This window comes from Chiloscyllium plagiosum, chromosome 12 (assembly GCF_004010195.1).
Source record: "Chiloscyllium plagiosum isolate BGI_BamShark_2017 chromosome 12, ASM401019v2, whole genome shotgun sequence".
In the NCBI taxonomy this organism is placed as follows: domain Eukaryota; kingdom Metazoa; phylum Chordata; class Chondrichthyes; order Orectolobiformes; family Hemiscylliidae; genus Chiloscyllium; species Chiloscyllium plagiosum.
The window spans coordinates 68,430,117-68,444,477 of NC_057721.1; the positions used below are offsets into that span (position 1 = coordinate 68,430,117).

Below are 14,361 nucleotides of genomic sequence, written 5' to 3' on the forward strand. Positions count from 1 at the left end.
ATACATTTTTGACTGGAATGTTGCTGTATCACATTCTTCCTTATCAATTAGATGGTTCGGTTGACTGGAGGACATAGGAAATGTCCATTTTCCTTCTGTTTTTTTTCTTTATTCTTTCATGGGATGTGGACCTCATTGGCCAGGCCAGCACTTTGAACTGACTGGCTCTCTCGGCCATTTCAGTGGGCACTTAAGAGTCAACATTGTTGTGGGTCTGGAGTCACATGCAAGTCAGGGTAGATAATGACATTAGTGAACCATCTTACCATGTTTGACAATGGTTATCTGGTCATTATTAGACAGTTAGAGTTTACTGAATTCAAATTTTACCACCAGTCAGTAGGATTTGAACTCATGTCTCCGGAACAGTAGCGTGGGGCTCTGGATTATTAATCCAGCGACATTACCACTCACCACTGCTTTCCCATTGGGGATCTGCTCTTAGTGGATGCATTATAATGTAGGTTCTCGCCATGGAATGAATGGGAAATGTTTAACCGCTCTTGCTGCATGTGAAAGAATCCGTAAATGTCATCCTATCATTTTATTTCATGACTTTGTTTTCCAATAGTATTTTAGAAGAGAAGGGGATATTGAAAAAAAAATCATTGCAGTTCATCTTGTTGGTATGTACAGCAAATATCTCATTTCTTGCAATTAAGCTTTTCTCCAGTATTAATTTACTTTGCTGATACACTGTCTCTGTTGTAATCCATACTAAATGTTCCACCTCCAGTTTGCAAGGTTATTAAATCTAAATTGCCTCCTCATCCTCCCTCTGTGCTGAAACCCCAGGAACCCTGAATCATCAATGGTTATGTTGTGTTTATTGATATCTATTTCATCCATATCCTTTTGGACATAATGAGTGTCACTCCTGTCTCAGTGATATTTCTCATCTTTGTTTCAGAAAGTCATGAGCTCACTACCAAAACTGAGCCACTTGTACAGAATGACATCTCCGTGCACTTTTTGAGGGAATGATGCATTATTCCAATGTGGCTGACACCTTAAAATTCACAGTCCTTTGAACTGCTTTGCTAGATGGAAACAATCCCATGTAAAATTTGAAGGGGAGTGGGGATTTCTTCCAGTTTCCTGGTCAATATATATTCCCAGGCTGACACTAAAGAAAAAATCTTTGGTTATTATTTTATTGCTACTTATGCGTTTTGTATGCGCAAAAAAAAATTGGTCATTGCCTTAACAGCATTGAATATGCTTTACATGTACTTAATTGGTTGTGAAGCACCTTGGAAAGTTTTGAAGTCATGATATAAAAATGCAGCTTTTATACAAAGGATTATACAATGTCTTCTCGATTCAGTGTAAACATTCCAGTTTAGTGAAGCCACACCTTTCAACTCGGATGTATACATTTTTAGTCCAGCTATCTTTCTTGCACTATTTCTCAAAAACAGTTGACCATAAGTGTACACATCATTCCACATAGGGGTAGACCACAATATTTGATGGTCAGTAGTGCTCAGGAGTAATAGGCTATAGTGATCTGGGAAGCAAATATTATCCAAATGATAAATTTCATTTTTTACATGGAAATCAATCATAAATGAAATGTTTGCGCAGCATGGAACTACAACTTACAGATAATTCTTCATTCTCCGGTTTCTTTAGTACAGTATAAGGTGCATCTATAGAAGGAAGAAAAGTAATTTAAGATAATTGATCTGGAATTAATCAAGTGAAGTGATACCATGATTGGAACCAAACATAAAACTTTGTCCAGCAACTATGTAGAAAATACAGAACTTATACAAGTTAATTTACAAAGCAACATACATGCTGGTTAAAAGTTTTACGTATCACACTTAATTTCATAAAAGAAAACTTCACTTCTTTGTCTCCAAATTATAAAAACAACAGAAGAATTTTTGCTACTATCTATTTTGCTCACAAATAGTCAGATTCTGGAAGTAGATAAGCCAGTAGAACATGAATTAGATTTGTTCTATCTTTGAAAAGGAAACTGCTTTTTTTTGATAATGTGGCAATTCAATTAAATCTCAAATCCTGAAATCAGCAATTGGCATATTAAATGCTGTAGGCTTGAGGAGCGTGAATTGCTTGTTCCTGCTCCGACCACTTATGTTCTAAGAGCTGATGAGTAAAACAACTTCATCATGAATAGTTCCACATAGAAAGGAAACTGCTACATGAGAATGGATTCTGATCCAAAAGTTAAAGGACAGAATGCAAGGCTTCTTCAGTTCTGAACATGTCACATCAGACTCAAAATGTTAACTATTACTCTCTACAAATGATGCCAGACCTGCTGGGTTTCTCCAGCATTTACTTTTGTTTGTTTTACATTTTCAGTATCTACTTTAGCCACTTCCAATCTTGCAAATGTCGCAACTCCTTTAGCAGAGAGGTGTTGGGAAGGAATCAAAAATACTGTATGTCACTGCCTTCAAATGTTCAACTTATAAATGTATTACACAAACTAATTTCTGAAATAGCAATTTTTACATATAATCTTCAATTATCATTTACAGATTAAAAATGGAATTTTATGAAGAATTTGAAAAGTCATTAGTAAGTAGCTTTGATAGTTGCTTAAACACATACTCGTTACTTAAATACATACCCATTGTATTAAAATATTCATCTAACGGAACGTGTAGGGATGGAAATTGTTCTCTTTTTTCCTCCAACTTCCATATAAAACTGCGGGTTTTTGTAGGTGATTCCTGTTTCAACTGCTCTACAATTTCTTTAGTGCTATCAGAGAATGGGAGATCAATCTTCGATGCATCCAACAACTCTAGTAGAGAGTTCAAGTCCAACTGCTCTATGCAGTTTGAGTAACGACTCAGAAACAGCTCAGCTGCTTCACTGCCTGGAAACAATTAAATCAATACTTCAAAATCAACATAATAAAGTATAGAAGTTATTCTTTATATATTAAACACTCTTAACTTTCTTAAATTACAGAAAAAGTTCTGCTTAAAACAAATAATTCTAAACAATGACACAGGAACAATTACCTAAGCACATTGATTGAAAACATCACATCAAATTGAATACAAATTCACTTTTATGCAGCTTTAGCATTCAGTACATTTTGCTCACATGTGCAGTTCCTTCTTATTTCACCATTATTCTTAAATTAATTCATCGGGCACTTTTCTGTTTCATACAACATTGCATCATAGCTTGTGTGCATATTTGGATGCATTGTCATTACCTGCATCATTTAACCAATTGATCCAATCTAACAGCTTGTTGTCAACCTCTTGGCACTTGCTCAGTGTGTAGAGGAATTCCCTGGTTTTTATTCTGTTATTCTTTTGTACAATGAGGTCAAGAAGTTGGCCCATAATCTGGCATGATTTGGAGGAACCTGCACAAAGCACGTCATAATCCTGTTCACTTAGAACATGAAATGAAAGCAATTCTTGAAGTAGATTTGAAACATTCTGCACCCCAGCTTTTAACTGTTCCTTGTTCTCAGTTATCAGCTGCAACATTCGATCGCCGAGAGGATTCCATGAATGACCTGTGTATATACAGACATCACATTATAAAATGAAAATTCAATATGCACTTGAAATCCATACATCTTCCTTAAAAGTCCTCTATGAATTATTGTGAATGACAGTACAGCAAAACCAGATAATACCAAAGCACTAATACATTTTTTTGCATAATTGTTCACCAATCACATTCAACCATAATTAATGTGATACAAGCAGCTGAAAGCTACATCCCTTTAGGTAAAGTCACCATAGCCCCAGGGGACCATAGGGCTGCTCTCTCATTACAGACAGACAATAGGTGGTGTGGCACCATGACCCAGGCGATGGGAGAGTTTGAGGAGGAGGGACCTTCATGGTAATCTCAGCCTGTGCAGGGATTGAACCTACTCTGGTATCGCAAACCAGCTGTCCATTCAGTTAGCTCAGCTGGTTCAATTCCCACACCAGCATGAAGGACTCTGCATCCTAACCTCTCCCCTTGCATGAGACATGGTGACCCTCAGGTTAAACCACTACCAGTCTCTTCTCTCTCTCTCTCCCCCTCTCTAATGAGAAAGCTGCAATATGGTCTGGTAAGACCAAGGCGGATGTATAAGCAAGTCAAATGGTTTAAATTCTCCCTGCCTGACTCCCTTCCTCAGTTTAGGCCAGCAGTAATTGAATGAATGATTGAGCAAATTCAAGGCTGTTCCTCTGCTCATCAAGCCTAACCAAATAGGATTTGACAATTCAATTTGACCCTTATGGGGTAAATTTGAAAAAAAAAGCAAAATCGACATCACTGTGGCTATGGACTAATAAATTCACTAGTAATTGAGCTTGTCAAAAAAAAATCTATTTATAAGTAAGTTTCTAAAACTAAAAAGTGTTACAGCACAAATCAGCCATTTGGCCCATTAAGTGTGTGCTTTACATCCCAAGCAACTAAACAAATTCCATTCACCTTCCATTCCTTATACACTTTATTATTCCTTTACAAACATCTAAGCAAAAAGTTCTACAATGTAACTAATCAAAATAAAAAATATTTTTCTAACATCTCTCTTTCAATGATCTTATACTTATGCCTTGAATCATCACAACGAATGAACATTTTTCTTTTTACCTGTTTTAGAATTGTTTTCATCGTTTTTGCTATTTTTTTCAGTCTTTTCTTTTATCTGTTTTTCAGCGTTGTACCTTGAAGCTTCTTTTTTCAACTGTTTTCGGGATTGTTTACGATCTTCTTTAATTTTCAATTTCAATGCACTACAAAGAAAAATATTAATCGGCTCAGTAACAAATATATATTATTTGAACAATTGCTACTTGGAGATGACCACAGCAACAAAGAAACAGGTCAGAAATGATGACTGCAAGAGCAACAATGAATACAAGTGTAATCACCTTAAAGGGAAGAGAGAAATTGTGTACATCAATAATGACAAACACTGTGGCTGTGTTGGAGAGGTTACCTTCTTAAGGAGAGCAAGATTGACTTACAGAAATTTAACTATGCAAGTGCCAGATATTGCTGAAAAGCAAATGCAATTTAAACATTTAAAATATGAATGTAAATAACTCGTATCAAAATTAAAAACTGAGAATACAGCCAAAATGCAACAGCAATATGTCAATGCTTTATACAAAAATGGAGTTCAGCCAATATTCAAAATCTTCCAACAAGACCGCAACAATTTATGCTAAGCAAAACTTTTCAGCTGAACACAAAGTTGAAATTAGACAAGCGGTGAAAAGTCACCTTTAGAAATAAAATGCAAAAAATGTAAATGTAAAAATTTCAAAACTTTTTACAACTTAAGGTGAACAGATAAAGTTAGCTCTTTAATATCAAGAATTAATCACTAACAGGGATCTGGTTTTAAATGCAAACTGGGCTTCCTTTACTCTGACCAGAAGAAAACCAAAAAGTAGCACAGTCCATGTGTATCTAGTTCAAACAGCTATTTGTGGTATCACAATTAAAAGCTCGTGGCTACTTGTGACAGGTACAAAGAAATCTTTACCTTGAACATTTCTGCTTCACAACTGTTTTTGCAGGGTCTTTGTTTTTAGTTATTTTAGCCTCAAACTGAAAAAAAATACATTTAGTCAGGATAAAGATATAAATGTGCACCTTTTCTGTTAAAGGATCACTAACAAAACATTCTCTAATGCTCATATATATCTAAGTTGCTAGATAAATTGCAACATTCCATTGCAAATGAACTTAAAAATACAACATTGTCTGCTTTGGACACCAGTAGACAACACTATAGATCAAACAGTCAAATCTAATTGGGGTGGAATTTTACTGGTGCATGCAAGTGTACAGGGTGGGGAGGGGTCAGGAGATTGAGTTACATGACATCATCAGGATGGCTTTGTCAGAGAGTTGGACTGTCACTGGAATTAGCAATCCACTTCAACAAGATGGAAAGGCAAACAAAATAATTAAGTTTTACTGAAGAGATGTGACAGCCTCCCTTTTGAAGCTGCTCTAGATCTCCTTTTCTCAGCAGTGCTCTCCCAATGGGATTGTCAGCTAGCTCTCCTTCTCTTCATCCTTCCATGATCTAATGAAAATTAATTGACCCACAGAAGACTGCTCCAGAAACTAATCCAAGAGGGGTAGGAACCCAGAAGTACTCCAAGCACCTAAAAGTTTTACACAAGTAAAAGTAATTCTACAGGTGTGCCTGAGCTTTGTTTGTGCCCTAATGTTACTTGAAAGAATCCCCAGCTTATATTAAATGTTGTCCCACGATGTCTGTGACAAATAAGACCAGTGGATGTCAGGAAAATAAAGTTAGGCAAGCATCAAATCTATCAGAACTATAAGTTCTCCAGCCACTGCTGAGAGGATGTGTGGAAGTAAAGGTCAGGAGAGATGAAGATATCTCTCATAATTAGGTCTTCCTTCAGTACCTTCATGGTGAATCTTCCTGACATGCTCACTGGCAGGCCTGATGATACACATCTTTTCTTTGGTTGCTTCCCAAATTCTATCTGCTGCTAGACCTCATTATGTTCTTGGGTGCGTGCAGTCTCATATCTATCTGCAACTTTGTAGATTGAAGAATGCTTTAAAATAATCCCTGAAAACTGTTCAAATTAATCAATGGCAACCTTGCATCTTAATCCATGCACTGGGCTGGATACAGTGCTCTCTTCTCCAAAATCCTATTCCACTCACACTTCATGAAGAATGATGGTCAATTGACTGTCATAATGCCAGCTCTCATCTCACCCCTAGGGAGTTGTAAGCCCTCCTGAGAGAAGCTTGATGCTTTAGCTGTTTCTGGTGCTTAGAAACAGTTTGCAACCATCCTCTTTCTGAGGTAATTTACGAAACAGTTCCCCTGCTACTGGTCCCAAGGGCACTATACTGATTTCCTCTTGTTTTTCTCTTTCAACTCCCCTCACAACTTATCCCACCTTCACAACTGCCTGTTTCAGTCTTCCTGCCTCCTTAACATAAAGCTGCTTTATGCCCCTTACCTGTTTGACCCAAATAACTAACTTAGTTGTTTACCTCCCTCGAGAAAACAATAAAAAATAATGAAATACAATGATTGTGAAAAATAACTTCTTTTTTTGCCTAAGGAGATCTGCTTAAGAAAATCCTTACCTCGCATTTCACAAGACCTTTTGAATTAAAGATGACAATTTTTGAAATCTGTCCTCCACAGTCAGGCGTGAAACATTGACTTCTGAGAAATTCCTTCAAAATGAAAAAAATGGTCTGATTACGTTTAAAAGGAACACTTTAAAAATCTGATCTATTAGGATTTATCTGTAGTCCACTAAAGTTGAATCCCTTAAAACTTATTTCAAATTTGTACCTGAAGTTCCTGCCATGGTTCACTTGATAGCCCTCTTTGCTTTAATTCATAGTTTCATAGTAATAGAAGCAGGAAAAGGCCATTTGGCCCATCGGGCCTGCTACACCATTCATTAAAATCATGGCTGATCTCTCCGTTGTCTCAGCTCCTCTACCGTGCATTATCCCCATAATCCTTAATTCCCCTACTATGCAAAAGCCCATCCAACTGTGTCTTGAATATATTTAATGAAGCTGCCTCTACTGCTTCCTTCGGCAGAGAATTCCATAGATTCACTACTCCTTGGGAAAAGCAGTTCCTCCTCATCTCTGTCCTAAATTTATGCCCCCTAATCTTAAGGCCATGTGCCCTAGGTCTAGTCTCACCCACCAGTGGAAAAAACTTGCATACCTCTACCTTACCTATCCCTTTCATCAGTTATATGTTTCTATAAAATCCCCTCTCAATCTTCTAAATTCCCAGACGGCTCAACCTCTTCTCATAGGGTAATGCCCTCATCTCCAGAATCAACCTGGTGAATCTCCTCAGCACTGCCTCCAAAGCCAGTATATCCTTCCTCAAATAAGGAGATCAGAACTGCACCCATTACTCCAGGTGCGGCCTCACCAACACCTTGTACAATTGCAGCAGAATCCCCTTGCCCTTAAATTCAATCCCTCTCGCAATGAAAGCCAATATTCTATTTGCCTTCCTGATTACCTGTTGCACCTGCAAACCAACTTTCAGCGATTCATGTACGACCACGCCTCAGTCCCTCTGCGCAACAGCATGCTGCAATCTTTCACTATTTCAATGATACTGTCTTACTAATTTTACTTTCAACGTGGACAACCTCACATTTACCAACACTGTACTCCACGTGCCAGATTCTTGCCCACTCACTTAACCTATCTAAATCTCTCTGCACACCCTCCACATACTCTGCACAGTTTGCCTTTCCACTCAATTTAATGTCATCAGCAAACATGGATATGTTAACTTGGTGTCCTCTTCCAAACCATTTAAATATATCATGAACAGTTGCGGGCCCAACGCCAACCCCTGCAGCACCCCGCTCACCAGTGATCTCCAACCTAAGAAAGCCTATTTATCACAACTCTCTGCTTTCTACTGGTTAACTCTATCCAAGCTAGTACATTCCTCGCAACTTCATGTATTCCTATGGAGAGTCTTTTATGAGGCACCTTATCGAAAGCCTTCTGGAAATCCAAGTATATAACATCCACCTCTTCCCCTCCATTTGCCACACTTGTTAAATCGTCAAAGAACCCCAGCAAGTTTGTCAAACACAAGCTTCCCTTCCCGAATCCATGCTGTGTCTGCCTGATGGAGCCCTGTCTACCCCAGATGTCTCACTATTTCTTCTTTCATTTTCCAGCATTTTCCCGACAATAGATGTTAAGCTAACTGGCCTATAGTTACCCGCCTTTTGCCTACACCCTTTTTTAAACAGTAGCATGACATTCACTGTCTTCCAGTCCACTGGGACCTGCCCAGAGTCCAGTGAATTTTGGTAAAATACCACAAACGCACCTATTATAACTTGCATTATTTCTTTCAGCACCCTGGGATGTATTCCATCATGACTGCATCTACGTTTAGTAGGGGACTTATCTACCTTTAGACCCTCGAGCTTGCTCAACATTACTTTAGTGAATATAACTGAATTGAGGTCCTCACCTTCCATTGTAACCTTAACATAATTTTTGGCATTTTAGATACATCATCCACTGTGAAGAATGACACAAAATTGTTACCTTATGGGTTCAAGTGCCACTCTAGAGCTTCAGCGCAAAACATAAAGACACAGAGAGAATGCTATCTTAAGTTCCAACTTACTAAAATGCAAACCAAGGTCCTGCCTGCTTCTCACTGGATGCAAAGATCACATGGCATTGCTTTGCAGTGTCTCAGTGTCATTGTCACATAACTATTTGTTACAGTTTATTCACATACTTGCTTCCAATTTTCTTATGTTACAACAGCAATTGCAATTTTATTCAATTGGAGAGATACTAATTACATAGCTTGAGGGCACCACCCTACTCCAACTGTCGGACAAGGTAGTACGCAGACTCCATGAGCCACTATAGCACAGAGATTAAATCTGCGCAGTTGGCACTATTCTATGCCATACTTCACCATATCTGCCAATCTTGAAATGGGATTTTCAGCAAAAGCTTGGATGAGAACAAACAAAATTGTAACTTCTTTAAGACAAATAATAATGGACTGAGAACTATTTTGAATGCAATCCATTTCACTACTGTAAAATTCAACTAGTCATTGGTTTTGTGCACAATCTCAACCTTGTTCATATTCTTGCAGAAATCCCACAATATGCATTCATCACCATTTATCAAGGGAACTAACCTTGTCATTTTTATCTTCAAAGGAAGCTGCTTTCAATTTCTTCCAGCAATTGATGTGATATTCCACACAACACTGGAGGCAGCACATTACTTGAATAAAACCCTGGAATATGAGAATCAAAATTATCAATAACATGTATTGTAAAGTTAAATAAATTACTAATTTCCTGCAGGCACAGTGAATGGTTACTGACTCAGCTGAAAGTACAAGGTCAAAGATGACCACAGCATAATTCTGATTTAGCAAAAATGACTGTGTGTATGTCCCTGGCTAAGTCAGCATTTGTTCTCATTGTTCTTTCTTAATCCTGGAGGACTGATCAATTAAAACCACTTGGAATGTGCCAGTTGCACCTTAAAATTCATTACCTTAAAATCAGGGTCTGTGAAGTAGATCTGGACCTTAGAATGTCCCTGGCAATGTTGATAGCGGCAGATTGCATCGGGTACTGGAGGAAATCGGCATTTCTCTATGTATTCTTCCAACATAGCCTAAAAGATAAATTTACATGAAGAAACAACAACTTTACATTGAACATTTTTAAAGTGCAACAGAAAATCATATTTAAAAACTAAAAGAACTGCGGATGCTGTGAATCAGAAACAAAAACAGAAGTTGCTGGAAAAGCTTAGCGGGTCTGGCAGCATCTGTGGAGAGCATTTCAGGTCCAGTTAGTTCCGAGGAAGGGTCACCAGTCCCTGTAACATTAACTCTGATTCCTCTTCACAGATGCTGACAGATTTGTTGAGCTTTTCTAGCAACTTTTGTTTTTGTGTTATAAAAATATATTTGTTTTAATTAGGAAACTTTAATGATGAGCATGGTCCACAATGCAGGATAATACAGGGATGAGAAAGATGAAAAATGGCAAAACAAGTGGATAAGATGGTAAAGAACCAAATAGCAGACTTGCCTTAATCGGTCAGGGCATTGTGTATAGAAGGTGGTAAGTCATGCTACAACTATTTAAGACTTTTCTTAGTCCATACTTGGAGTCAATGTGTGTTGTTCTGATCCCCACATAGAGGAAGGATGTGGAGGCTTTGAAGAAGGTGCAAAAGAGGCTTGCTAGAATGTTAACTGGATTGGAATGTATTCACTACAAGGGGAGGTTGGACAAACTTGGATTGTTTTCACTAGGGGCTCTGGGTGACCGAATAGCAGTATATAATATTATACGTGTTATGGACAGTGTGGATAATTGGAGTCTTTTTCCCCAGGGTAGAATTGTCATATCCTAGAGGGCACAGGTTTAAGGTGAGAAGAGCAAAGTTTAAAGAAGATTTAAGAGGAAAGTTTTTTTTTAAACACAAAGGTGTTAAGTGCCTGGAATATGCTGCCAGGGGAGGTGGTAGAAGCAGAAACATTTGTAAAGTTTAAGAGACATGCAGACAGACACATGAACAGGCAGGGAATAGAGGGACACAGACCATGTGTAGCAGATAGGTTAGTTTAAAATAGCATCATGATCGGCACAAACATGGTGGGCTGAAGTGCCTGTTCCTGTACTGTACAGTTCCATGTTCTAGAAAGGCTTAAAAATTAGTAATCAGAGACAAAAAGCTCAAAGCTTTCTGCAACAAGAAATCACAAACACAATAGAGCAAAAAGTAATTACCAAAGTAATTTCAGCATAAAGATTCTGAAAATTTTTACATTCTAAATGCGACATTAAATAAGTAGAATTCTGAAAGTACTGAGAGATAAATGCAGTTTGGTTCATTTTTGAACTCTAAATCTAATAGCCATTTGACTTGGTCAGAATGTTAACTTTCAAATATTATGCTCAGAGCTGTTGTTGATATTGGACAAGTCAAATCCCAGAATTAAACCTGATAATTTGGCTAACGTGTGATCAGTCATATGAGATTGTGAATGTACCTTTAAGAAAAATTGACATTTATTGCATGAAAAGAACAAAAGCAATGCTGCATACAGAAGACAATTTGGAAAGAGCTCATCATAGACAACATTAAGAAAGTTTCAATACTTTTCCCAGAAATATCCTTTACAGAGTCAATCCCAGTGAAGTCTCAATCCTATTGCCACTTTAAAATGTTTTACTTAACTGACAAGGTTGCAGTGTTCTCTTTTGGAAACTTTCTGCATACTCACCAAACCAAAATTCTGCACATTCTCAGTTTCTCCCCAAGACACAGGCTAACTCTGATTCTGCCTTTTCTCACTGATCTCTAAAATCAGCTTAAAACTTCTGATGGCAAGGACTGCTAAAAGAGTTTAAGACCTCCTTCCAGCTCTGATAGCCTTCCTGCTTGATGACACTGGTCACTTGATGCGTAGATCATTAAAAGTTTAAGGTTGTAAACAATTAGCAATTATCACGTTTTAGTAATTTAGTTTAAGTAGGATGCTTTCTTAGAAAGGCTGTTTTGAATTCTCTATTCAAAAGTTACTTTCTGACTTTTTTAAAGAAACAAGACACTTTCACAGAACTATGCAAAACTTAACCCTACTCTGGATTCCAAGTTCCTAATTAACAATAATATATCGTATTGCAATGTATTTAAAAAGTGTTACCTTTAATTTTTCAGCCTGTGTTTCTTCAATAACAACAGTTGTTGTGGGCCATGTTAGTATGCCTGGAACAATCTTACGGTTTACCATAATTAAGGATTTAGTGAAAGGATCTAAAGCATCAGCAAATCTGGGGTAAAAATACAATGGAAATGGAGAAGAATCAGTTGAAACAATGTGTTTCAAAAAGTAACAGCCACTTTATAGGCAATGGATTTGAGGGTGGAAGGAAAGAACAAATAAACAGTATGAACCAACACAAAATAAGATATGAGGCAGGACCAAATTTACAATAGAAGACTCAGTGCAGGTCAAATCTGAATCAAGTCTAACTTGTGCACCTGCTTCCACTTCACAAACTTTCGCTCAGTCATTAATTACTAAAGCAAAACGTTTCACCAATGTCTCTAGTGCCCAAAAGATATAAAAAGCACATAACCTTCCTTGATAACGCAAAAACAGAAAGATATCAGTAGGCTATTGATTTTTTCAGATTGGTTCCAGGGGCAAGAGCGTTGTCTTATGGTGAGAGATTGAATAAGATGGGCACATACTCTCAAATATAGAAGACTGTGAAGCAAACCCCTGGAAATATAAATTTTGAGGAGCTGTACTAGGTAAACACAAATAAGTTGCTTCCCCTGGCTGTGGAATCTAGAACATGGGAACATAGTTGACTATGAGGACTGATAAGGAGAAGTTTCTTCACTAACGGTTGGGAATCTTTGCAATTCTCCACTCCAGAATGTTGAAGATGCTCCATCATCAAATTTCATGCTCAAATGCTGAGTTATGCTTTGGCCATCCCTGAAAGTTTGTCGTAATTCTCAGCATACCCCATGATGATATGCAAGACACGACCCGAAGCAACGGAACCACAACAGATCCAATTCACATGCAGACCAGGATCAAACAAGGCTGTCTCATTACATGAACTCTTGATCAGTGACTGCATGACTTGATCAGCTCTGCCATATTGTCTGCACACGTGACTTGAGACTCCTGAGACAAGGAGTGTTGACATGGCAAGACAGCCCCAAGAGGACAGAAGAAACACTTTATGGATTCTCAAAGCCCCTTAAAAAAGTGCAATTTTCCTATCAACAACTCGTAAACAATAGTCCAATACTGCTAAATGGAAGGTATGCATTTGGGAAGGATGTGCACATCTTGCCACTCCAAGTTGTGCAGTGATACCTAAACCTCATAACTCTCCAAAAATACTTATTTTCTTTCCATTATGAACATATTCTCTTAATCTTTATCACAGGCAAATTAAATACCCTAACACTTGCCCCCTCATGAAATTCGTTCACTGCTCCCTCACATTTTCTATGTTCTCCTGTAGCTTTCTATTCCAGCTCCACAACTTACCCCAACTTTATATACAACTCTCCTTTCCTTCATCCAAAATTATTGATACGAATGGTAGAAACCTGAGATTCCAGTAATTCCCACAGGACATTATACTTTGTCAAGCAAACAGAGGTCCCCCATGCCACTTTCTATCAATGGATTTTGGCCACCAACCTGTTCTGTCGGAAGTACACTTTGCCCAGGCCGAAGAATGCCAAACAGTCAAGCCGCTGCTCTGGGAATTGCTCCAAGATTTTATTAAATTGATTTTCAGCCTCAGTCAGCTCCTACGTTTAGGTAAAGTACAAATTAGTGGTTCCCAAATAGAATGTACACAAGAACGACAGCTACTAAACATTTACTGCAAACGCTTAATGTATCCTCTACCATGTAGGTTTATTGTCAGTTATGCTGGGGGTCACTCCATATGACATGGAGTGTTTGATGTCAGTTACAAAACATTTTGGTTCTTTAAAGGATATTAATGTGGGTAGATATTCAATAGAAAAAAAAACAAAAACAAATTGTGTAGCCATTTTTTGATATTGCTTATGTATGCAACAGTATACACTGTTTAAAATTTCATAAGTGATATTAGTCCATTTCATCTCTTAATAATAAATTACCTAGTGGTCACACTCGACAGGGAGAGCCTGTATCTTTTTCTGGTACTGCATTTATAAGTGCTATTTAATGTGTATGTCAGCAAATGAAACTTTTTTGGTTATGTCTGCTTAATAAGTACAACCAAAACAATGAAAGATGAAGTTCAT

At 37.7% G+C, this 14,361-nt stretch overlaps 1 protein-coding gene across 1 annotated transcript in view; it reads right to left on the reverse strand.

Annotated features, from left to right (window-relative positions):
• Window positions 1–14,361, reverse strand: part of ttc3 (tetratricopeptide repeat domain 3) — a 92,871-nt gene that overhangs the window by 27,240 nt on the left and 51,270 nt on the right. The window contains exons 18-27 of the mRNA XM_043701353.1: window positions 13,763–13,875; window positions 12,236–12,362; window positions 10,066–10,188; window positions 9,698–9,799; window positions 7,111–7,203; window positions 5,507–5,571; window positions 4,606–4,748; window positions 3,209–3,520; window positions 2,609–2,860; window positions 1,606–1,652 (exon numbers count right to left, since the gene is read on the reverse strand). Of these exons, the coding sequence (XP_043557288.1) occupies window positions 1,606–1,652; window positions 2,609–2,860; window positions 3,209–3,520; window positions 4,606–4,748; window positions 5,507–5,571; window positions 7,111–7,203; window positions 9,698–9,799; window positions 10,066–10,188; window positions 12,236–12,362; window positions 13,763–13,875 (1,377 nt within the window). The remainder of the gene's footprint in view (window positions 1–1,605; window positions 1,653–2,608; window positions 2,861–3,208; window positions 3,521–4,605; window positions 4,749–5,506; window positions 5,572–7,110; window positions 7,204–9,697; window positions 9,800–10,065; window positions 10,189–12,235; window positions 12,363–13,762; window positions 13,876–14,361) is intronic.